This window comes from Atractosteus spatula, chromosome 11 (genome assembly GCF_055471065.1).
Source record: "Atractosteus spatula isolate fAtrSpa1 chromosome 11, fAtrSpa1.hap1, whole genome shotgun sequence".
Taxonomy (NCBI): domain Eukaryota; kingdom Metazoa; phylum Chordata; class Actinopteri; order Semionotiformes; family Lepisosteidae; genus Atractosteus; species Atractosteus spatula.
This window is the reverse complement of record NC_142716.1, coordinates 35,877,177-35,903,327: the sequence shown is the minus strand read 5'-3', so window position 1 is coordinate 35,903,327 and position 26,151 is coordinate 35,877,177. Positions and strand designations below refer to the sequence as shown.

At 40.7% G+C, this 26,151-nt stretch overlaps 1 protein-coding gene across 5 annotated transcripts in view; it reads left to right on the top strand.

Annotated features, from left to right (window-relative positions):
- The window catches only part of LOC148823946 (uncharacterized), a 78,737-nt gene that overhangs the window by 590 nt on the left and 51,996 nt on the right, over window positions 1–26,151 (top strand). For 2 of the 5 annotated variants that reach the window (XM_088927894.1, XM_088927893.1), the window contains exons 2-14: window positions 2,676–2,975; window positions 3,612–3,929; window positions 4,655–4,981; window positions 7,544–7,876; window positions 12,421–12,747; window positions 14,162–14,622; window positions 16,254–16,382; window positions 18,417–18,614; window positions 20,035–20,181; window positions 20,441–20,701; window positions 22,428–22,611; window positions 24,153–24,319; window positions 24,797–24,925. In XM_088927894.1, coding sequence (XP_088784020.1) covers window positions 2,684–2,975; window positions 3,612–3,929; window positions 4,655–4,981; window positions 7,544–7,876; window positions 12,421–12,747; window positions 14,162–14,622; window positions 16,254–16,382; window positions 18,417–18,614; window positions 20,035–20,181; window positions 20,441–20,701; window positions 22,428–22,611; window positions 24,153–24,319; window positions 24,797–24,925 — 3,273 coding nt within the window. In that variant the 5' untranslated portion in view covers window positions 2,676–2,683. Of the gene's footprint in view, window positions 1–2,675; window positions 2,976–3,611; window positions 3,930–4,654; window positions 4,982–7,543; window positions 7,877–9,695; window positions 9,820–12,420; window positions 12,748–14,161; window positions 14,623–16,253; window positions 16,383–18,416; window positions 18,615–20,034; window positions 20,182–20,440; window positions 20,702–22,427; window positions 22,612–24,152; window positions 24,320–24,796; window positions 24,926–26,151 lie in introns of those variants that run through there. The other 3 variants (XM_088927895.1, XM_088927897.1, XM_088927896.1) reach the window with 3 other exon arrangements.

Here is a 26,151-nt window from a genome sequence, read left to right as displayed (position 1 = left end):
AACTGGTTTATTATCCTTAAGGTCATCAATATAATGATCCTTTAATGTTAAAGGAAACCGAAAAAAATACTACCAGTAACTTCTAGAACATCTGTTGCGAAAACAGCGGCATGCTCTTTTATCGGTTTCTCAAACTGGTAATGTAGAAGTACAAACTGAACACAGGGCGCCAACTATTTTCGCCACAGACTCAGCGAGAGATCCGAGAGTGATTTTAAAAATCAGACCTGTGCAGAGTACAGCCATTCTTTTAGTAACTTCTTCTGGGCTGAATGTTCACGACCTCAGACATACAGTAGAATGACTGAAACATGGTGTAAGAGTATTGATCTTTTAGCAGTATTGATTACATGCACATATGATTTCAGTCTTGCAAGAATACTGGCTTCAGGTTTTCCATATTAGTCCTCAGATAGCTATCTTCTTTAAATCCATCCTCACATTCCTGGTTTCCAGTAACTAATGATAAAAATACATTAATTGGACTTTTGAAATTGTTTTGTTATGCTTGCATGTATACGTACTTCCATGCCAAAATACAGAGAAATACACCTAAATGTAAATTGGTCTACCGATTAGTCATAGTGGCAATTGCAGCTCTAACATCCCAGCACTGAATCCACTAGGTGTTGAGAAATGTGGGACAGCTGCTAACAGTTATAATAGCTTCTATAATGGCATACCTCTGTGAAGCCACTTATTGTACATGAGCATCATTTCACACTGACTAGAAAAGGATGGATATGATACTACTTTACAGACTGAAGAATCATATTACATGTGCCACTCTCACTGCTGTGGACAGGATAGGTAATTCCTAAGCAGCATACAGTATCTGTCTGTAATAATTTGATAGGACAGTGTGGGTTGATTGACCTTTTGGAATTGGTCCTCACACTGAATGCCTTTTCTTTCAAATAACCTCTTTTACCAGCAGGTTAGAGGAGTTTCCATGGGCACGAGGATGGGACCCAGTTATGCAAATATTTTTGTCGGCTGGGTAGAAGAATCCTTCTTTGCTTCCTATACCGGCTTTATCACTCCCCTGTACAGGCGATACACTGATGACTGGGCCGGTGCTGTCATATGCTCTAAGGACCAACTAGAGCATTTCTTGCATCACTTGACCAACTTTCGCATATCCCTTAAGTTTACAGTTATCATATCTTCCACTACTCCTCTGTTTCTGGACATAAACCTCTCCATTAATCGCCTACAACTCTCAACTTCTGTCTGTTACAGTCCCACTGACTCAGACAGCTATCTGCTAGATAGCCCCTTCCTCTGCACACACACTGTAAGTTCTTTCCTTTTTTTCGCGGGTCTGCAGACACTAATGGCTATGCAGTGACGACACAGTCTTCCATTACCATGCCCTCTAAATTCACTCGTTTTTCATTGATAGAGGATATCCAGCACATGTTATTGATCTTGGGTCATCAACCCAAATAAGAATTCCCAGGCTCACAACTCCAACACCCTTCCTATTCCCAGGACCATCAATGACAACTTCCTCATCTTATAAGAGGACCCTTCCACTGGAACCCTCTTTCCTGACCGCCCCATCATGTCATATTGCCAACCACCTAATCTTTGCAACCTTCATGTTCACAGCTCCCTTAACCACCCACAGCAACCATCCACACCAGGCACTTTTCCTTGCAACAGAATCCACTGCATCATCTGCAAATATTCAATACAACCCACATTCAAGGCTCATCTGGACCATTCCATGACACCCAGATGACATCATGTGTTTCAAACATCCTCATTCACTGCAGGTCATGTAGAAAATGCCCAGCCATTTACATTGGAGAGACAGGAAGTAGGCTAGCAGACCGTCAGGGAACACGTCAGAGCTGTGAAGATCAAAGATCTCTCCAGACCTATAGTTCCCCCTTTTCACCTTTAAAAATCAAGATATTTTTTGCTCTCTTTGTCTGTACCCTCACACAGCAGTTTCAGAACTACTATTGCAGAAAGACATCCAAAATCAAAATCGTTCCTAAACTTGGAACATACCTTTCTCCTTCTCTCAAAGACCGACTCATTTCCTTCTAAATCCTCTCTGTTCATTTGCAAATTTAGGCTTTCCACACCTCTCTCCTGTTCTTCCTTAATTTGGACACTCATTTTCACCGGCTTTATGCCCAATTCCTCCCTGCTCCCTGTCTCTTCTTACTTACTCTGTCTTTTTTCTCCTGTGCTTCATTTATCTACTACTTCCCCCCTCTGCCTCGCACCTGAAGGTTCTACAGCCGAAACGTTGTTTCTTTTCTTTACCTCTTAGCATTGAACGAACCTTTACCTGATCCAGTGTAGCTCAAGACAAAGTAAAGATGTTAAGTCTGTACCTGATTCAAAAGTGAGCACATCTCTCCCAGCTCCCTTGTCCACTAACCATGAAAGATAAAAGAACATATTGCACTTATCTTTATGGATTAATGTCATGTGCCGATATACCAGTAGAATGTACATTATATTAAATGTACTGTATAGTATTTAGACTGTATAAAGAAACGTATTCGTAAAAATTTGTATAACTGTTGTTCTCTTGAGTGGGACCTCACTGCACATCTGAGAGCTTTTAAAATGATTATAGTGGGCAGTATGTGATCAGTTGTATAAATTAAAGATTGGATTATTTCAATGTTTGTCTTGTTTTATTCACTTAGTTAACATCATGGAGCAGCTCAAGGAAGAAATCCATCACCTTTGCTTGTGCTACCCTGAGGGCATCCCGATACTGAAGATCCCACTGGTTTACAGACAGACCTTCAAGAAGCAGCTTGACCTCGGCCTGCATGGCTTCGGGTCTCTGGAAGGCCTTCTTGAGGAGATGCTGGACAAAGTCTCCTTGCACTTTGATGAGAAAGGGGTGTGGGTACAGCCCGCGTCCAGTCCAGGGGACTTCACACCACTACTTTCCAGTCCACCTGAGTTGCCAGCAGCCATTCCTCCACCAAGCCAATCAAGTTAGAGTTTTACTCTTAAATCACTTTAAGTGTGCTTTTAAATCAAGTTTTACTCTTTACAGGCTTCACAGATCCCCACTTAACATTCCTCTACTGTTAGCAGGCCTTAGTTAATCAGATCATCCTTCTCGTTCACACAGCAAACAGGAGAAGGGGAAGGGATGGGGCTGTGAGCTCCTAGGTCTTACCTCTATCCAGCAGGCTGAGATTGGCCTTGTGAACTAAGATCCACCCATCAGCAGTGCTGATCCAGTTGTGCCTGCCTCTGTGTGATCACAGAGCTGCAGATAACAGCCCAGCAGCCCAGATTAAGACCACGAAAGCCTGTGCAAGAAACCCATATGTAATTGATATTGAATGACCCATGCAAATGATGCATCTAGAGGATTCTGGTCATATTTCTAAAAACTGACTGATTACTAATACTCAAGTCTCTTTATCCATTAGACATTGCATCAGGATTGAAAAAAAATGCTGTAGTGCCATGTGTGAGCAAGGTTAGGAATTTTATTCTGAGTTTTAAAATAAATTGCTTTCCTTCACCGGTATCTGATACGTCTAGAATGTTGCAGTAAGCTTTTAGAGACATGGGCACTCCTGAATCACACCCTGACCCGTCTGTTCTCGGCTTTCCAGGATGTCGAGCTCTGAACAAACTCAGGAAGCGTCTGCAGAGCCTGTTCCGGCTGTACCCCTCTGGCATTCCACTGCACACGCTGTGCAACACTTACAACCAGGTGTATAAGGAGTGCCTCACCCTGAAGAAATACGGATTCAAGTCTCTGAAGGAGATGGCGGGGCAGCTGACCGACGTCTGGGATATGGTCCCCACTGACAGTGGGATTCTTCTGATAGGAAAATCCTTTGATGATGCAGTGCTCAAAGCTTCCCCTGACGATCCTGAAAGCCAAGATGCAGAGCTTGGCCCGCCTCAAGTCGAAGACTCTGCAGGAGGTAAGTACTGAATAGTGAGGTCCAGTAGACGCCTGTTTTACTGTGGTTATATACTGTAGCAATGAGTAGGGTGACCCCATTAGAGAAGTGTTGCACTGATGAAACAGCACCTGCCCCATATCGCTGTCACTCAGAATTCCACATATTCCTCTGAATAGTTTACAGAATGCCATACTGGCAAAAAAATCCAAATGGTTTGTAATCATTTCCTAAATAAGTTTGCTGTTTCTTAATGTAGGGTGTCTGTCTAGCCCTTAGGGCACTTCAACTGTCCAATAGGGTTAGAGTACCATTGCAGTTAACTTGTTCTCAGTTCACTTAACTGGTCACAAAGAGTATTGGGTAAAAAAAATGATGACTTCAGTCATGGCGTAAAACATCAGTGTAGTTATCTGTGATCTGATTTTACTCCAGTAACGGATTCCTCTTAAAAATACATGCATTCTTAAGAGCAACTTAACATTTCAGTTGTGGGCAATCGTAGTAATTTATCATTTCAGTTTGCTTTTAGGTTAAAATTGAGAGCAATTGCTTGTCAGGAGTTTCCACCAGCCAGATAAACTGATCTACCCTTGATATACTGTAGGCAGGACCTTTGTGGGGATTTTGTGGATATGTTGTTCTACTTCAGTTAGGATTTCTTATGTGACACAACTATTGTTGTAACAGTTTAGAAGGCAGTAGTTTGAAACAGCGTGACTTGGGTTTCTGCTCTTTTGCACCAGAATGCTCAATAGAGGCCTTTCGTGAAATGCTGCAAAGACTGTGCAAGAGGTATCCAGGAGGTTTCCCTGTGAATAAGATCAGCAAGAACTTTTACTACAGGTACCAAAAGCCCCTTTCCGTGAGAAAGTTGGGATTCAAATCAGTTAAAGATTTGGTGGCATCAATGAGCGACATAGTCGATATGGTGAAGCAGGAAAGTGGCTATGTCATTCAAAGCAAATCCGCCTCAGCCTCGTGGGACGCAGATGGTGCCAGTGACGTTTCAGCCTTTACTGGTTCATCTCCTGCTGTGTCTCCGCCTCAGCCTGTAGCAGCTTCGCCCAAAGGTAAGGCTGCACTGGAACAGCTTCACAGCCAGATGGCTTGACAGTGCTCATTCTCAGTTCACTTTATTTTATTGTCATATGCACAAGTGCAATGAAATGCTTATTTGCATGTATGCTCCTATAGAAGATATTAAGGAAACACCAAATACAAAAACGCAGAACAGCAGCAACAAGTTAAATAACATACATCTTAGAGGAAAAAAAAGAACACATCAGTGTGAGCCAGAGGTGTAGGGGTAAATTTCAGTAATCTGAAAGTTTATGGGAAGAAACTGTCTCTGAGTCTGGACTTTCATCCTTTATGCTCCTATAATGCTTACCAGAGGGAAGGGGAGAGGAAAGTGAGAAACCAGGACGACTGGTATCCTTAGTGATACTTCCAGCCTTCCTGAGACAGCAAGTTGTAAAAATGTCTGAAACAGAGGGGAGCTGTACTCCAATGATGGACTGGGCTGACCTGACCACCCCCTGTAATGCCTTCCGGTCAGACAACAAGCTGCTGCCAAACCACACTGTAATACCACATGTGAGCACACTCTCGATAGCGCACCTTTAAAATGTGGTAAGGACAGTTGAAGACGGTCCAAATTTTTTCAGTTGTCTGAGAAAGTAAAGGCGCTGTTGTGCCTTCTTTGTAGCTCCAGTTACATGCTGGGACCACGTTAAATCATTAGCAACGAAGGTACCCAGGAACTTGAAGCTGCTAACCATCTCTACAGCCACCCCATTGATGTGAATAGTTGTGTGGTCCCCACCCTGCTTTCTAAAATCAATGACTAGGTCTATGGTTTTGCCAACATTGAGGGAGAGATTATCGTCAAGGCACCACTCCTCCAGGTTCCTGACCTCGTCCCTGTAGGCTGTCTCCTCATTTGCAGTGATTTGGCAAATGATGGTAGTGTCATTAGCATATTTGAAGATAGAGTTGGAGCTGTGTCTGGCCAAACATACATGGGTAAACAAGGAGAACAGCAGAGGGCTAAGCACAGAGCCCTGAGGGGCACCTAAATTGATGGTCAGTGTGGAAGAAAGTTTCTCATCTACCCTCACAGTCTGTGGTCTGCCAGTCAGGAAATCCAAAATCCACCTGCACAGAGAGGTGTTGATGCCCAGGTCATTCAGCTTCCTGACTAGTCTGGAAGGAACTATTGGGTTGAATATGGAGCTGTAATCAATTAATAGCATTCTGACGTATTTGCCTTTATCATCCAAATGAGCCAGGGCACAAAATCTTATGAGTTTCTGGGAATTATTATGTAATAAATGTTAATATATTATTTCACAATAAATTATAAATAATAAAATGGGCACCTTTTCACTTAATGTATGCCAGTTCAGTATGTGATGTTACTTCGCACAAAACCCTTAACGTCAAGCAGATAAAAAAAGGAAGAGTAAGGGAAATGTTAACTCCAGGGGTTGCATGCTCAGTCATTAAGTTTCATGCAGAATCCTCAGTTTTACACATACCACTTTTGGCAATTTTAGCAGTGGTAATTCATAACTAGATCTTGTTCATGGCTGGAAACATCATCTTCTTCTTAAGGCTTTCATGAGAAAAAGGTGTAAAACATCTGACGCTCAGCCCACTATAGGGTGTTGAAGCATGTTCCTCATCATTGTTTTTATGGGCTGTATTTTTCTTTTTAAATATTTTATCACAAACCAAGAATGTATTGTAAATAGACAAAATCTAGGGTATGATGCATTGTCATATTGACATTGGGTGCCTTCTTAGAAAAAAAGAGACAAATTAAAAAAACAGCAGCACCGACAGCAATGTCAGATCTGACATTGACTTCCATCCATCCATTTTCTAATCACCTTCCAATTCAGTGTTGCAGGGAATACGAAGCCTATTCCGGCAAGCAATGAACACAAGTCAGGGTACATCCCGGATGGGATAGCAGTCCATTACAGTACAGTAGACAGACACAGATACTCTAACCCTATTTAAACTATTCTATGCACTACTTCACATAGCTTTTGCATCACTCTTGCACTGGAAAGGAGCCTTACTGCATATTGTATAGTGCTTAGTTGCTAATATTGTTCATATTTTGTGTAAAGTCAGTTAATAAAGGATTACAGATTTGATCACGTATTACCATTAACTTATTTAAATCAAATACGTACTTTGTGCAGACAGTAAGTTTTTTTTTTAACCATTCAAAATTGAAATAGAATCTCGGCTCCATAGTTATAATTATAGTATGTAAAGGAACAGATTACCTTATTAAAATTTTTTCACAATAGCATTCTGACGTATGTGTCTTTGTCTTCCATTCTAACATACAGTATCAGCAGCACAAGGATGAAATTACTGAGGAAGTTTTTAGAAGTCCTTTACATTTACAGTAAACTCCAAAATGTATTTCATACATAGAGTAGATTATTTTTTTTGTAAAACATTGCAAACCAGCTAGGCAGTTTTCAGGTTCTTTGATTGAAATCCGCTCCTAACCCTTGAAAGTTTTGCTGCATGACAATAGCTAGTGCAGATAAATTATTGACAATTCCAAAAACGAAAATGTTCTTTATCTCCCTGTCGCCTTTCTCCAGATGGCATGAAACCACAGCTGAGAGCGGAGTTAATTGCCTTACTCCAGAGCTTTCCCCAAGGCGTAGAACTGACCAGAATCCGCAAGACGTACGGAATTATGTACCATCGCAGGCTGCGCCTGAAGGATTATGGCTTGGAGAGCCTGCAGGAGCTGCTGCTGCTGCTCGGGGATGAGGCCCGGATGGTGCGTGAAGGTGGAAAGAACATCGTGAAGGCGGTGAGTCCGGGCGACTGCGCAGGCCTCCCTGCGGATCAGGACTTCGACTGGAGCGCCCCAGGTCAGCAGGGAGACCCGGATGCCAGCACCAGTTCTTCCGTCAAGTGGGGTTCAGGTATGTTGTCAACTCAAAGTGTGTCTAAAGATGCTTATGACCTTTGAGTAACCTGTGCTCAAAAGCAAATCCATGATGGACTGGTGTCGCGTCCAGGGTGTATCCTGCTTCACGCTTGCTGCTCGCTGGAATAGGTTCCTGCTCCCCACGACCCTGTATTAGATAACGTGCTTAGAAAACGCGTGGGATTGGAAATTCTGCAGTTCTTCTTTTCATAAATTATTCTGAAATAAAGCACTGCAAAATCCCTGTAGGTGCTCTGTAATATTACTTCAGTATGTCACTTATGTATTTCTGTTTGGTTAGAGAACAGTGAAAGTACTTGTTAAAAAAAGAAAATAGATGGTTATAAATCATTAAAAATGTTTTTAAAAGGAAATCAAAATATTTAGCCTCTTCCAAAAACCTGTATTTTTATTTGTTGTTAAACGCAGATTAAGAAATGGAGATTGAGCCATCTTATTAAAGACATATTTAAATACAACTTTTAGTTTGCTCTGCTGTTGCGGTTGCCTTGTGCCAATCACAACATTTAGTAACAACTAAAGTAAAGTAAAAAGTAACAACTGAAGCCTAAACAAAATGTTGCTCCTGTATGTTGAAACAGGCTACTTGTAGAAACTTTACATTCGTTCATATTGAATTAAGTTCAAATCTAATAAGAAAAACAGTTTGGGCTTTGCCCAAATTTTCTAAGGTTTGGAAGAATAATTGACTTTTAATTGTTTGCGTATGAAGTTCCAGCAAATCGTTTTTGGAATATTGTGTCTTTGCATTGTGATAAAGGGCATGTAATTGCTTAAAGTTACCTTAATATGTATTTAACTAATAATAATCCTTAGACTTATATCACACTTTTCTGGACACTCCACTCAAAGGGCTTTACAGTTATTGGAGGACTCCCCTCACCACCACCTTTACTGGTTTACAAAAGCAACAGTATTGTGACAGTGTTACTTTATAATAGTGTATATTGAATGCTGCTGTGTACAGTGTCTCCATGTCAGTGCGCTTTATCATTTATAGAAATAAATAGGAATATTCTGTTCAACGGGAAATTGTTGGCCTCTCAAATTTGTCTGTACCACGGGGCTATTGTCTGAAATATAGAAAAAACGTTTCCTCTGCTGTTGCTAGGCAGAGCACCGGTGTTATGCAACAGCCCTGAGTGAGCCCTGAGTGAACTAGCAGAAACGAAACCGCTGTATTCAGCCAGGAAAGTGAAACCTAAGTCCTCATGCTTTTTCTGTAGAGAAGCAGTCATAAGGTCATTTGAGTGATGTGTTTTGATATAAACTTTGTGAATGATGGCATCAGATTGTACCTTTTCAAATACCTTCTGAAACACCTTTTAAAGGAAGTGTTGCCAGAGCTAACAAGCCTTTTTGACTGTAAATGCTCACAGGATACATGTTCAGCTGAGGAATGTGGCAGTGGTTAAAAGTACTGTTATCCAAGATATTTATGTTCTGTCCAGTTTAGAAGTGATACAGGATTCAGACTGTATAGGAAATTCTAGATAGTAAAAAATAGTTAAAAATCATGCAAACAAGCTTTTTATATTTTAAAATCAAAACTTAAAACCTGATGTGGGCTTATCCTTAATTTTTCTCCTGTCATACCGATAATCCTGAATGTGAGTGTGATTTACTATGAAAGCGATGGAAACCAGAAACCAAGCAGAGAGAAGTGAAATGTAACTGAAAGAGGCTGTCTGTGTTTAAAGGGCTCCTTTCCTTGCTTTCACTTTCTGTTTCATGGTAAGCTCAAATTAGCTGTCTGGGCTTTATCAAACCGTGGGGGAGGCACTCTTCACAGTGTGGGGACTGAAGTAATATAAGCAGGACTACTGCCTCTTGTTAACAGAATTACCAGTTCACAGCTTCACAGGAAATGCAGCATCCGAGGTGACTATAAAAGAAATACAGGATCTATATACACTGGTAAGGCTACAAAATAGTGCTGTGCTTTTTTTGTCATTTTCAAGTTAGCTTCAGGTTACCAAATCGCTCGGGTTATTTTGCAAATCTTTGACAACCTCAGTTTAAATGTTTTTGAACTGTCGCCTGAAGGTTTTTCAATGTTTACTGTCATGCTGAGTTTCTCCTGGGAGATTTGTCCTGGGATTAATTAAGAAGAACCAACAAAAAGTCCAAGATGTGATGCTTTAGTGAAAGAAATGGATTGATATTGCAGTCTTATACTGAATGGGGGAGTGCTGGTTTATGTCTTATCTACTGTACATGTACATGCAGTGCAGGAAAAATGAAAGATTTGAGGTTCCTTCTATAGAGTAAGACATCACTTAGGATCTGTTTGAATTCTAGCGCTGTATATTCCAGTGTCACTCTCTGCCATTGTTGTATTAGCTTAATTTTTTGTTATTGTCTTATCACAGGAATGAGGAAGCAGCAATGACATTTGATTACTTAAAAACTGGAATAAGCGGTTTCGTTTCAGCTGCCTCCCTCTTGATTGGATTCACCTGGAACTGTCTTTAATTAGCATTAGTACAGAGAACTTTGTGTTATTTTGTGATATTGTAGTTTACTGTACCATGACTGTTGCTATGGAATTTTGTCAGTGGAGGTTTTTTTTACAAAAAAAAATCATTTTAAGTAATGCCATTGTGAATATTGATGTACTGTACATGCATCAGTATCAGTTTTATGTTTTGGAAGTCATTGTCAGTTTTTGGCTAGTTTCTCTCTAGGTACAGTTTACTGAGATTGTTCTGTAACTTTCACTTCTGCTGTGAACTGTATTTACTGTGCTTGAACTGTGCTATCATTTTTATTATGGTGTTTTCCGTACTTTCACAAATTCTAACTTCTTCTTTTTTATTGTATTGATTTTTTAAACAAGCAAAAAACAGCTATTTCCTCCATCCCTCTCAGTAGGAACTATATTACCAAACAATAGTTAAATTGTTATGCCATGTTATTTATTCCTGGATTGATCACCTCCACAGAAAAACAAGTCTGAATAGAATTTATTGATTAAACTTTGTTTTACAAAGAAGACGAGGAAGTTGTTAAGTACACTTGATAGTGTTTGACTCCATCTTATAGGCTAAACACAAGTTGAATTGTGTTCAATGGTGAGCTCTTCCCAGGACGTTATGCAGGACTACCCTTTTTCAGCGTGTGGCTGCCTCACAGTTCTTGGGTCCTGGGTTCAGTTCCAGTTTGGGTGGAGTTTGCGTGTTCTCCCCATGTCCATGTAGGTTTTCTTCAAGCGCTCCAGTTTCCTCCCAGCTCCCTTTAGTTAATTGGTTACTTTTGTGCCTGTGTTCCTGTGAGGTTTTGCCCACCCAGGGTGTGGTCCAGTCTTTCACTTTATGCGTCTGGGACAGGCTCTGCTTTGCTGCCCCTTCCCACCTAACATTGATCTTTCTAACGGTGAATGAATGCTTCTTTTTGGAAAAACTGCCTGAGAGACATTGCCTCTCCTTCCCAAATCCTTTCCAGTCTGAGGAACAGGGTGTGACCTATATTACTACAGTATATATCAAAACAAAATAGCTTCTGGTGTAAACATAGGTTTGTTGGGTGAGCAGATTCAGATTTGGTGCCATGGACACAGACACTGAGTTATGGTTTGTGTGACGAGCAGGCGTAGAACTGAAATGTATGTGTGTGTCTTCCTGGTCTCAGAGCCTTGCCAGTAATGAAAGATATGTATTAGCTAATACAAGGCATGTGGAAATTTAGGAAATGATTAATTTGACTATGATACAGAGAAAACCATAGTCAAAATCATGCTCTTTTCTTTAAGAAATGTTGGATTGCTCCTAGTGAATACATTTATTGTAAGAATGCTGATTATACACATCTGGGACGGTGTACAAAGAAAAGCTTAGAAATGCTCAGTAATGTAACATTGAAAAAGTTCACTGATGAAAAGAATGTGACAGAAGGCTATCCCTACATGATATTATCATTTCGTACTGCACACAACACGTTCCCCAGTTTTAAATTATCTCACTGAATTCATAACTGGGACAGGTCCAAATGTACTTTTGAAGAGTTTTGAATTTGCTGTGAAAATCTGAACCTTGCTCATGTTTGTGTGTTAGAGATACTGTGTAAGCCTTGGGTTTTCCATCTCTGACAGTGTTTGTCTCTATTTTAGTATGTTTAATAAACTCATGATCTAACATTTGCTCACTGTCAGGAAGCAGTAGTTACCATTCTAATGGATTAATGTTACACACAAGGTTTGACTGTAGGACTTATGTCTGCTGTGAATGAGTTTTGCTTTTATAGGAATTGTAAAAAAATTGTGTAAAAAACCTTAGATAACTGACAGATTTAAAAGCCAATTTGACATTTACTTAAAAGCTTGCTTGTTGTTACTTAACTTTATCTAAGAAGCATTACTTTAAACTGCATCATTGCATTGCTTCAGTTCCTTTGGAACAGTAATATGTTTTATTTCAAGATTGCAAGATAGTTAACTGTTTTGTTTATAATTAATCTTTGTTTTTATTGTTTCACTGTCCAAAAGAAATTTACTGTTTACAATTTTATTTTAATTTACAGGCAAAATGGAGAAGGCTTGCTGGGATGTCACAGATCTATTAAAACAGCACCCTGAAGGTATTCCACTCAAAAAGCTGTCTCTCTTCTACAGTCAGAAGTACAAGAGGAACCTGACTGTGAGGTCTTTCGGCTTTCCTTCTGTCACCAGTTTTATAGAGTCTTTGAAGGATGACTTGCGTATCGAAGGAGATGTGGTTTTTCACAATTCTCACCACAGGCCAATCTCTGCGATTTCTGTTCTCCCAGGCCCAGAGACATCAAAGCCTCTGGAGATGAAGTGGGCCACACAGCCACTTCAGCCTCAGGCTGCCAAGGCTGAACCATCAGGTAAAGTTTATTACATTGCTAAAGGGCACACAGAGGTTTTAGTGCGAGCAAAACCTGAGGAATCAAATGTCTCCATGTGATATCCAGGCAACACCTGTGAATGGATCAGGCTGTTGAAAATGTTTAATATAAAGGTCAGAGGACAAACCCTTAAAAATGAAGTGAAATGTCAAAACGGTAGGTTCAGCCACGTTTAATCTAACGAGGAAATTGATTTGAATGACTGCTTAAGAGGAAGCAAGGGCTGCACTTTAAAGGTTACAGGCAGGACTGGACTTTAAATGTGCCACAACATTTTGAATTTCAGAAAACATTTACAAAGTAGGAGAAAACCTACATCATCACATGATTTTTCATATACTTTTTTGTTTTTTTAAAGTGACCACAATGAAAAGTTCAGTTAGGTTAGGTTTGGTTTATTGTTTTACTTTATTGTAACTGGTGGCGAATTTCCCACCCCAAAGAGTTTCTTTGCCTCAGTCAACAAACTTTGCAAATCCAGATAACTTTTTACAATTCCATTACAAAAAAATGTCAAAGTTTTCAAACAAAACCAAAGAAGCAACAGAAATAGCACCTTTTCATCACTGAAAGAAATTTTAGTAACCAGACATATGGGCAAAGGGCAGTTACCACTGCCAGCAAGCAGCTGGTCCTTGCCACTCAACATTGATATCTCTTTCATGGCTTTAACCACTTAAGTTGATTTTGATATAGTTAGCCAAAACCTTTTTGGTAAGAAGAATCCCAATTTATACGTTGTTGCACAGTCTAGATGTACTGTATGACTCTGCTGTTTCTTTATCTTATTCTTTGATGAAATTGTGAAGATTTTACAGGGGTTAGTGCCTTGTGCTTTGCACCCAGGCTGTTCTTTGTTCCACTGTATGCCTAAGTTCAAACTGAACCATATACAGTACACACTGCTTGTGATTGGTGATTCTGTAATGAAGGCTGCCTTTAGCTGATGAGTTTTTTAGAATAAGATTGCAACAGCAGAACAGTTTCTCGTGGTGGAAGAGGAATCAGTAAAATGCATTTGAATGGCTTTGACAGTTAAAAATAATTTAAAAAATCAATTTATTAGGCCTAATAAAGAGAACTAGATGTTTTTAAAAGCAGAAAAGTTATGTTTGCTACTTTTCTAATATTATAGTGATTTCCTCAAAACCTTCTCTGATTCCCTTAAGATGTTTCACTAAATTCATTCAATTTTGTAGCCTCAGCTTTTCCTGTGATGTGGTGACCTAAAGCAATATTTGGGTCCATGAGAGACAAAGATTCCTCTATTGTGTGGTCATTCATGGTCAGTGTTGTAGAGATATACAGTAATTATATGTTCCTTTTTTGGTCTCCTGCATTTTTGATTAACTGCTGCCTATCTCATAAGCTGGTTCTGGTTCTTGTCTTGCAGCTATACAGCAGAGCACTATGAAAATAGCGAAGCAGAGAGCTGAATCCCCACAGCCACCGAACCCTATGGTTCAGGGACCAGCCCTGTTAGTAACTCCAGCTGCGGTCTTCCCAGGGCCCTCTCACTGGCCAGCTGTTGTCCCGTTTCCTGTGGCTTCTGCAGTTTCCCAGTCCGACTTCCCAGCTCTGGGAGCCAAGCTGACAAAAGCCCAGCAGAAGAATCTCCAGGAGGAGGCAGCAAAGAAAGTGAGAAGCAAATCAAGCGCCCCAGTGTTTAAGGAGGCCTACAATGCCCAGATGAGGGAAATTCACAATTCAAACATGCAGGCTGCAGAAGTTCTGGAAGATCTCAGTTTGGAGAGGAGGCCTGGGAGAAACTTCTCCATTTCAGAGGTGAACAGCCTGGCTCAGGACTGCATCCGTGCCATCGCTGCCGAAGGAGAGCTTGTCACGAGCAAAGAGGTTGGTGGATATAAATGTCCAAGAATACGTTTGTCCTGTAAATGTTTGTAAATGTTGTTACTTGTATTTGCTTAGGCAGCACTGTAACTTATCAGTTATTCCCTTCAAGCTCCATTGAGACAGCCTCAAGCAATAAATGTTTGTACAGTTCACATGTTGTATATAACACCAGTGGTTGAGTGGAGGTGTGGAGTGAGGATTTTCACACGGGTTTTATGTGTATAAAATGGTCACCGAGTTATTTTGAGTAAAAGTACTATAATGCCTGGGCCTTTGGTTAACACTTGTGTTGAGGTTGAGTTATCACGTCTAAAGTTCATGAGGCACACTACCCAAGATGGGAATAATACGGATATTAATAAAAGGAAGAAACTAACAAGAAAAGGAAGCTGGTGAACCAAATGGCCCAAAATGAAAAGTTTTTATGAGCACACGTCACTAGAAGGAGCAAATCCAGTTGTTGAAGTCCAAATCAGATTTGTGGTCATGGTTATTTAATAAGAGTTTAGTAGACTTAAAGTGACCACAATGAAAAGTTCAGTTAGGTTTAGGTTCAGTTAGGTTAGGTTTGGTTTATTGTTTTCAGAAGGTACTTAAAGTAATCATGGTTTCCTTTGGAATGATTGTTGAAGAGTGAGCAATTGGAATACAAACAAAGTAGCTGTAATTTGTACAACTGCAACATGAGCATAACTGTCATTAAGACAAACAGTTTGATTGCACTCTTCTTGTCTGTTCACATCTGTTTATGACTTAAGTTTCTTACTAACATTCTGTATAGTACTAAGTGTTAATAAGAACATTCAAAGTTTATACAGTAAGTTAGCTGAGGCTATTTGATCCTTTCATTGCTTGTTTGTGTGTTATTAACGTATTGATTTAAGGCTTTTATTTAGCCACCACCTCATTGAAGGGTCATAGGGAAGTTTTCTCAGGTTTAAAAACACTTGCTCCCAATCTCCACTTACAATATGTCTCCTTGTCCGTGTGGATTGCAGATCCTTAGGAAGTGTATATACTGTATGTGTACTGTATGTGCAATTGGTTATTTCTGATTGTAGGGCAGTCAATTGCTGGTGCTATGGGGCGCTCTTTTCTGGAGTCACAACTGTTACTTTCTTTAGAAGTAGCTATGATATTTTTCTCCTAATCATTACTTTGTTTCCTATTAAGATCAGTGTCTGACCAATGGAGAACAAAAAACTGACAGACACAGAAGTCACTCAGCATGGTGTTGAATCACACTTGATTGATCATAAATCAATTCCATTTTTATGAATATTTTAAAGTGTTATCCTGCTGTCTTACAAAAATAAATAAAAAATATTCATTGTCTTCCTCAAAAACAGCAGCTTGGATGCACAGCAGGATAAAATTGCTTTCACAATTGAAAATTAACATTTTCAGTCTTTAAAAGCACAAAATCTTTTGTTTTTGTCATAGAAATGTGTGTCAGTAGGCAGCAGCCAGTCACAAGTCACTGATTAATAATTTTACATGTACAGTATATGGACTGAAACAGCAAAGAACTGAATGCAGAAAATAAGTTTTAGCTTTGTTTTGTCTCCAAGGTATGGCAATAAAAAAACTTGTGTAATTATGCAGTAATTTTCTTTTCTTAATTTTCATAGGTTGACTCCCGAATCTGCAGACATTTACGAATTAAGTCCCTGCATAGTATACAAATTGTTGCTGTGCGAGATCTAACTGCTGTGAAGGAGCTTCAGAGAACCCTCAGGGAGATAAATAGTTTTATTGAGGTGAGCCCCGCTTCTCCTTCTGTTGTGCTTTTGAAATTGGAAAGCTTTGGAAGAGTTAACAGTGAGGTAGAAATTTTTATATAAAGTAGAGGACCAATTGTTATTCACAATATACTATACAGTAAGAGTAAAATTTGTTAATTACAGTAGTTGCTTAGATACTGTATATACTGTATATAGTGTGTTTCACCCAAAAGGATCTGCACCGCACCCTTGTGCAGGATGTTATGAAACAGGAACTTTGAAGATGTGAATTTTCAGACTTACAGGTATCTTAGTTTCTCTGTTATTTGGTCAGTCACCTCCTTCTTCATTACCTCTGGGATCTGCCCTCTGTTCCCAGGTAACAGATTGAGCAACAGTTGGAAGCCTAAGCTTCTTGCTTTTAAAATTGTCGTCTGACCCATTGTCTAGCACCAGCTGGTTAGGTGACCAAGGGCAGCAACCCATTCCCCACAGCATTCTGGGGAATGTGGTCCAGACAAGAATCCCCATTTTAAGCACTTTACCCGTAGGAAGGAATATATCCATCCATTACCTGAATGTTTCTGTAACGGCAGATCTAAAGGAGACGCAATAAGTTACTTCATGACTTGAATTGAGGTGGAACCTTAGGACGGAGAGATAAAGAATGACCTTTATTCACCAAGTACATTTCATGTACAAGGAATTTACTCTGGTGTACTTGGTGCTGCAAAAGCATTCTCTATATACCGTACACAAGAAGATAATAGACATCATTAAGACAGTGCACATATACACTAACTAGGAATTTGGGTTAAGAAAAAAGGCAGCCCTAGGAAAGAAGCTGTTACAGGAGGCAACCTGGGTGGGAGGGGTCACCAGCAATCTTTCCTGCCTGTTCGTTTGCTCTGGAATTGTACAAATCAGATTGAATGACAGCCAATGACCCTCTTCACAGAGTGAACAACACACTGCAGTTTGCCAGTGTGCATCCTCAACAACAGCTAACTGCAGGGCCTCAGACTCAGTACACATCTGCACGCACTGTTTATGTAGTCTACCCCTTTTTTTCTTAGTCTCACTACTACATATTTATTTTTATTTATTGTTCCTGTTGTCTACATTGTGTAGTGTTGTCTGTTGTATTGTGTATGTCCTGAGAGATCAGCGCGATTAAGAATTCCAATGTACATGTACATATGGCAATAAACTACACTACTCTACTCTACTTTGGAGCGGCAGGCGCATTGCCAAACCAAGCAGTTATAGAGGCAGTCAGAATGCTCTCAATAATGGCTCTCTAAATCTGTATTAGAATCTTTAATGACCGAATAGTCAGGATTCCAGTTTAACATCTAATTCAAAGGACGCTTCTACTGTAGTTGCACATGTCCTTATCAGCATACTTTGGCATATATTGTAGAAATTCATGTTCAAAGGGATCACCTACAGGGCCACTAATGACTGAATTAGAATTAGGAAAGATCCAGAAAGCTATTTTAATATGACCGTTTTAGGTATGGATTAACTGAAATAATTTACACCAGTGTTTTAATATTTTCCATAGCTTGTCTTCAAAATTGATATCAGTCCACATAACACGTAACATACTGTACTTGTAGACTATTGAGCCGCCTTGGATGGAAAACTGCTATTGACACTAATACTGACATCTTTTAAAGGGGATCAAAGAACGCAGTCATGCAGTGTTTTTGCTAATAGTTTTTAGCTGCTTCTTTGGAGAAATGACTCACTTCTATAACAAATTTGATTTTGTTTGTAAATCCACTTTGTATTTATAGTGATCTGTGAATATATACTCTACCAAAGCTTTTTACATTCTTATGGATAATTTCATTGAATTTCAATTTCAGTTTCAATTTCATTGAAGTCACTTCCTTTACTGTGTCAGCAGGCATTTAGGTAGTGGCTCTCGGGGTTGCTACAGAAAAGACCTGTCCACTGATGTATCTGCTGAAGGTCACCGTGTGTGAAGTGAAGGCAGTTACAGTAGCAACTGTGTCACTGTCCTGGATAAGAGATCTGTTTCTTGTGTGTCTTCTCTCGTAGTCGGTGGAAGGAGTGCGCACGGTGTGCACCCTCTACGAACTCGGCCAGAGCTTGGCAGCCCTGAAAAACAAGAAGCGTTTTGAGGAGCTGAATCTGGGCCCCCTGTGCAAGATTCCTCTGATCCACAGAATGTTTAAAGTGGATCGCATGTGGAAGGACGATGACATACGTGAGATCGAAACTGTGGACATCATAAAGGTGATTGTGATTGTCACACTTTGTCTCAGAGAGATCACCTCCGAGCACAGCCCCTCAGAGTTCACCTTCAAACACCCCCCCCTCAGAGATCACCTCTGAGCGAAACCCCCCTCAGACATCCCCTCTGAGGATGCCCCCATCTGAGATCTCCCCTGAGGACACCCTCCTTCAGTGATCACCTTTGAACACTCCAGCCTCCATCTCCTAGGGCACATAATGTCAGGCTCACTTCCAAAGGTCGTTTGGAGAAAATTTGCATGGTCATTTTCCAATTGTCCTAATGTTTTACATTGCTTATGCTTTGCATATATTTTCATGTCGTGTTCCCACTGTTTTGTTTCATAAGAACGTGGTACAAATGAGAAAAGGCTGTTTGTCCCATCTTGCTGTTTTGGATGCCGGTAATTTCTTGATTAAGGGATTTATTCCAGCTATTTTTTCAAGGATCCCAAGGAATCAGCTTCAACAGCGGGGCTAGGCCTGTTTTCTCCAGACCCTAAAAACCTCTCTGTAAAGAAGCGAGTCCTGATATGCATGCTCTGCTGTAATTTAATAATTTCACCATTCTGCATTAGACTTTACTACAGTATTACCACACTAAACTGTAGTAAGGGGGAAACCTCAACTTCTGACATTTGGCTTTTCTTCTGACAATTGAGATTTGGTTATTTGTTTGAACTCAAACAAATTTATTGAAAATAATAATTTATTGAAATAATGGCATCTTTTAAATGATCAGCTGTAAAAGCCCTGGGAAAAAATTGAAAACATATTGATGAAAAGCAAATAACTAGACCAGTTTAGGTAACTAAGAACTGGAATTGGAATATAATCCCAATCATTTGTTTTTCTCTCACCTGTCCCAGAAGCCCTCAGAGACAGACTGTTGGAGGATTTGGAATTTCATAACAGATCTTGACCCTGACTTGATTTGCAGGAGAAAAATCAGAACTGTTTCATCCTAATTACCACCCATCCATTTTCTAAGTACTTTATACAGTTTAGGGTCATGGGGGAGCCAGAGTCTATCCTAGCCAGCAACAGGCACAAAGAAGGATTCCCCTGGATGGGACACCAGTCCAGCACAGGCACACACAGACACGCACACACCAGGGCCAGTTTTCCCAGAAGCGAATTAACCTTCCAGTATGTCTTTGGACTGTGATTCCACCCCTGGTCTGGCATTAAACCCAGGGCTCTAGTAGCAATGCTAACCACTGCGCCACCGTGCCACCCTCCTAATTACCAAACAAATTAAAATTCAGATAATTTAGTTCACTCCACTGTGCTAGTTTATCGTTACCAGGACAAGGAAGAGGCAGCTTGCTGTCATTCAATGTTTTTTCCTTAGCTGTCCTGTAACATGTTCCACATACATGAACTTGTGCCTCTGGCCATTGTTTTTCCTTGATGTTTGCAGAGTCTGCGTGTCTTCATGAAAGAGCACAACCTCAACCGCACCAAAGTGGACCTGGCTGATTTCATGAAACACCTGGCAGATCAGTATAACTGCGAGTCGCCATACGAGCTGGGAGTCAGAATCCAGAGCATCGCTCTTTCCATTTCGGTAAGACTTTGGGAAAGCGTGACGCCCGATTCTCCCAAATGCACTTCAGTCTGTGCTGCAGTATCAGGGTCTAAGCTCTGAAAGTCTTCTGTTGAGAATTAAAACTCTGTTTGGAATAGGTCCTTTCCATTATGCCACAAAGCACAAGGGATGAATGGAAGGTGAGCTCCAAAGCTGGTGTGTGTTTGACAAGATAAAGTGCATGTATTTCTCTTCAGAGACTGGACTGTTGACCCCCTCTCTCCTTGGGCTTTGCCAGACGCTGAGGAAAGCTGTGAAATCCGAGCATGAGTCTATGGACAAAGCCAGGGCCACCATTCAGAGGGAAATCATGGAGGAGGTGGAAAGCAGGATGAGGAAGATCAAGAGAACCCTGATGGAGCCAGCTCAGGGGCCTGAGCTTTTCTCTTCAGGAGGCAGTAGGGAGCTGAGGAAGAAGTACACTTCCCTGACTGCAGCGGAGGCTGTGCTGGAGGTCTTCAAGAACACAGAGGGGGTGTTCAGCACCAGGATGACCAAGGTACTAAATTGTCTGCTGCAGCAAGGGGGATGCTTTTAGGCAGGGGGTGATGGCATGTGGTGAGTCAAGGTTGCCAGCATTTTGAAAAATCTTTAAAATACTGAAAGGTTTCTTGATGTTGCTAAGTTTGGTTTGAAATAGAGAAGGAATTTTTAAAGATTAATGCTTCTGAGCAAAATTCGCTTCTACCAACTTTCAATGATTGATTATTCTATTCGGGGTCATGGAGGCCTGGAGCCTCTCCCAGGAAGCAACGGGCGCAAGGCAGGATACCCCCTGGATGGGATGCCCATCGCAGGGCACACTCAAGACAGAAACATGCAGCATGCAGACATTAAAACATTAAACAAGGGCTGATTTTACATAAGGCGATTAACTTACCATTATATATTTGGACTGTGGGAGAAAACTGTAACACCTGGAGGAATCCCACACAAATACAGGGAGAACATACAAAAATCCATGCAGAGAGCACCCCAGGAATTGAACCCAGGGCCACAGTTCTATGAGGCGGCAACACTAACCACTGCTCCACCGTGCTGCATAGTTGGCTTCCAGTTTGCTGGAAAAGGCTATCAAAGTAATTAATTGTATTTACATAGTGCATTTCATGCCGAAGGATCTCATATACAGTAGGTAGGGGCACACTAAAATGCACCCCCACCTGGGTAATATGTGATCTCCTCCAGCAGCAGATCAGTGGGAGGAGTGGCAAATTACCTCAGCAGTACAATTAAGAGGCAGCTGTAGGGAAGAAAATTGTTCAGTCCAAGAGTGGAATTTAGACAGAGCTCCAGGGTTAACTTCCCTGCTCTTACAGTCAGAAATTGTTTGTCATCCGTAATCTTTATTGACAAATACAGTTCAATGTGTTCTGAAACCGTTTCAAAAGTTTAACAAGCTGTGCATTCTCTGGTCACGTCCAGTCTGTCCCCTCACAGACTGTACCCTGGGAAATCTCAGGATTAAACATTTACAATATCATCTGCAGGGTCACTTACAACACAACCTCGGTGTTACACATTGAAAAGCTGAAGGTTGAGGAGGTGCAACGGCTTGTGTCACAGGGGGTCAGAGGCACAGCTGGGACTTGAACTTGGATCCCCCTGGTAGCAAGCCCTTTACCTTAAGCACAGAACCACAAACCTCCTAGTAGTGCATCTTTGACATCAGAACAGAAGCTTGGTGTTGCATGTCTTGGCTGTGTCTACATGTTTTGTAATAAAACATGTGATGCAGAGCTGCTTGGAAAATCTTGTAAGCTGGCGTTTCGGGTAAGAAAGGTTATAGCCGAGCTTAATAAAGGGATCAGGATGTTCTAAATCCTTTGCTCATTATGCATTGTCATGCTTGGCATCTACTAATCCAAGCCTGTGCTAAAATGATGTTTATTAATGTTTTAGTTTTTTTCTTATACAGTATTTCATTGCCTGGTGACAGCTGTATACTAACTGTTTTTGTAGGATTATTTTCTTTTATTATGTAAAATCCTTTTGCCATTATACTACCATGAAAAGGGAGACTTGTTTTCAAATCTTTTGCTACCTTCTAAAACACAGTGAAATCGTGGTAATAAGACAAAGTAAATACATGGTGTAAAAATGTGATAAGCACAGCAATGCCACAAAATCAGACGATTCTCCACAGTCAGATGTCTGTGTGACAGGCAGGCCCATTGTGTTTAGTTGTAAAATTGTTTGGATTCTTCTTTTTTTATTTTCTCCAGCATGTTCAGGATTTTTTGCTCCGGGTGTCAGGTGACCGGTTGTCCACTGCATTGTTCCAACTGGCCATCTGTGGCGGCTCTCTGGAGGTGCCCACAGACTTGGTGGCCAAAGAGAAGACCCACAAGCCCACCCAGGATAAGGAGACCAGGGAACAGAAAGCAGCTGTAGAAGCTCCTAGCGAGGGTAGGGGTTCTGTCGGTCATTAAACACTAATGAGCAGTGTTACACCTGGAGTCACAGAGGTCTCTCACAGATGGTTGTAGTGTACTTTCACAGAGCAATCTCACAACTTTCAGTATTAAAGCTCGTCACTCTAGACAGGTGTTTGCGTTCATGTCCCTTGTGTTGCTTAATATCCATCCATCCATTTTCTAGCTGCTTTAATTCATTTTAGGGTCATGGGGAAGCTGGAGTCTCAAGGATGGATGGGATACCAGTCCGTTGCAGAAAACACAGACACACTCACACGAGGGACAGTTTTCTTAGAAGCGTATTAATGTGCCAGTATGTTTTTAGAGTGTGGGAGGAAACCGGAGCACCCGGAGGAAACCTGCACAAACACATTGGAGAATGTACAAATTCCATGAAGATAGTACCTCAGGTCCAAAATTCAACCCAGGACCTTGTCGTTTTTGCAATACTGAATTATTTTTTTTATATGGTGACCTATGTTTGAGAGGGAGATTGTGAAGGGGATGAAAGATTTCCTGAGACTGTTACCATTGCACCTGGAGACACAGAGGTGCCTCTCAGATGGGGGTAGTGTAAATTCACAGTGGAGGGGGTGAGCTATACATTCCATAATGCTTTTCCCCTTCTGTTTATTTATTTATTTATTTAGGTTGATTTGATTTCCACCAGTTATTTTGCTGCTTATCCTTACTAATTTCCCCAACCTATTACAATTAACAGTACTGATGTTGCCAAACTGACACATTTGACAGTATTTTAAATTAAAAAATGATTTATAGAAAAGTGTTAAATAGCCCTGTCTACATTAAAGTACAGCTGCTGAATTTCCTAAGAACAAAAAGTCTCTGTTGGCCTTTTTCATAAGTGGTGTCCTATTTGTCCTACCTCAAATTTTGACTATGTCCAGTCCTAAGTACTTCTAGTCATTGAAAAACCTCTACGGTTTCTACAGACCATTAATTACAGTCGTTGGAGGGGTCTTGCATCTTTCCTAAAATCAGTGATCAGCTCCTTTTTTATCTTCTGTTTTTTTACTTTTACTGTACCTTTAAAGAGAATTCATCACACTATTAAGTAAAATCACTCAGAATGGGACCATGGTGATTTTCTGGGTCCTTTAATAAGCTGTCCAGGGCTCTGTCATCAGCAAACTCAATGAGATGTCTGTGTATTTGCTCTTACAATTATTAGTGTACAAAATGCACAGTGTGGGAGATAAGACACAGCCCTGTGGTGATTCTCTGTAATGTTAATAAATATAAAAACAGGTGAAGCCCTAGAAGTATATATTCAAGTTATCGGTGCCTTTTTCAATACATAACACCCGCATCTAATTCTTGAGTGAAAACAATAATAACAGTGCTACCTACATTAAGTCACTTAAGACTGCAAACTGATAAGACCAAAAAAAATGACGGTTTTATGGTTTGGGGATAAATGGTTTGGGGAACTGTAGGGAAAAGAGCCTTCTTTGTGTTTTTTTTAGTTGATCCCTAGCTGACATTTGCCTTTTTGTACCGTTTTGCCTCTAGCTTCCGTGAAGCAGTATTTCCAGGAGAAAATTTCCAAATTCAATGGCTTGCCTGACCTGTCCTACCTGTCCAAGCTGGAGAAGGCTATGGTTAATCATTTTAAGTTTAAAGAGTTTGCCCATATGGAACACGGCACCTTCTTGGAGTTCCTGGTGAAACAGTCTCAGGCAAGAGCCTTTCTGGACCGCTTCTTTCATTCTGCTAATCTCTCCCTTCAACTTGTTGCTCTTTTCTCCATTTTGCTTATTTTATAAGATAAGATAAGATCACTTTATTAGCTCTATACAATTTCTTGCATTAGGAATTTGTCTTTTCACATATCCCAGCTTGCTCTCCATGAGACACACAGACAGACGGATAGGGAGAGAGAAGCCTGTTTTAACTGGGAAAGGAAATTTCTTCAAATGTGTGTTCTGATTTGTTAAAGCATTTTGCTCCGATTCTCTCCCCCCCTCACCGCGGACAAATTGGACAAACTGTCCTTTGAGCAGTAAATTACTTTACTGTGAATAGTCTGCATCCCATCCCATGGGAAAACCAGACCTTTGAGCTCCTAACTGTGTTTTCTGGCCATTGTGTGTCTGATCTGTTGTAAGGGTGCCCACTGTGGTTAATGGGGTTTACTGGGTTTGTTCTTGGCACAGATTCTGAAGGAGGCTGGTGTAGGGGCTCTACCACTCAGCAGTTGGGACTCCAGGGCGTGTGGCTTCAGACCCAGCCAGCAGGATGTCTTCGAGTTCCTCAAACAGTGTGGAGTTGAAGGCCAAGACAGAGTGAGTGATGAATGGAAGTGTTTAGGCTGCCATCTAGTGATGCTGACTGGACCCTACAGGCCTTGAAAAGACACAGCAGCCAACTGTATTTATATTGTAGACTATATTGTAGAATACTGTCAAGTAAAGATCTCAAACGTATTTGTCTGACTAAGCTGTCAGTCTTGAAATGTGTTATTTGTCTCAAAGGAATTGGTAGAATGCCTGAAGTGATTGATTGATAAAAAGATGTGTTAACCCAATCCTCAGAATTCTTTGTTTTTATGTTGTAGGGTATAGTTCATGCATTCAACGGTATTTCTACACAACGCAGCGTATGCAGTTTCTGTTTCAGTGCAGCTTTAACTTGACATAGACTTTAATGTGGCTGACGTGCACAGGATCATGCTTCTGCCACTGCTGAAGCTCGGTGTCACATCTACTCTTCTGCCTTCCTGCACATTGTGCATTAATAATATCCTACAACTCAGTTAAAATACAGTGCCATCCACATTTATTCATACCCTAAAGAAATAGGAACAAAAAAATTAATAGTGCAGCATAAGTTATGAACTGGATATTGTGTCTCACTTAAAAAAATCATAATACCGTACAGTACTGTAATCATAATAGCATTACAGGGTGAAAAGCTGTATTTGACATACTTAATTTAATGCCAAAAACAAAAGGCATTTATTCACATCTTGAAATATTCCTGTAAATAACATTTAAAAATAAGTCTGCAGTGAAATTGTGCTCTCTGGAAGTTAAAAGGAAGCTTCCAGAACTATCTAGAGGCTTCAGAAAGTTCCCTGGTTCCCTGGGGTAAAAGGCAGTAACAAATGGAAAACATTCAGTAATAGCAGCATCATCATGTGTAAAATCCAAAGAGAGCTCTTCCTGTCTACCCGCATTTTCATTCACACTCCTGTTAGCACAAGAGCTGTGGAGACCACACACACTGGAAAGCCATTGGGTTACCCTCAAACTGCGAGCTGCACAGAGCCCAGAGTGGAGTAGGCCTCAGATGAGGAGCAGACACAGCTCTCATTCTGATAACACTGCAGGGCCCCAGGAGATGCTGCTGCTCACCCAGCTGTGGCTGTCTTGGCTGGTTAGAGCCAGCCCCATCCCTGGAGTGTTCAGACAGGCATTGACTGGCAAACCATGGTCACAGGCTGCTCATTAACACTATCTCTGCTTGCAGCCTTTAAGCTGCTCAACATCCTGTAATTTGTTTGCAAGTT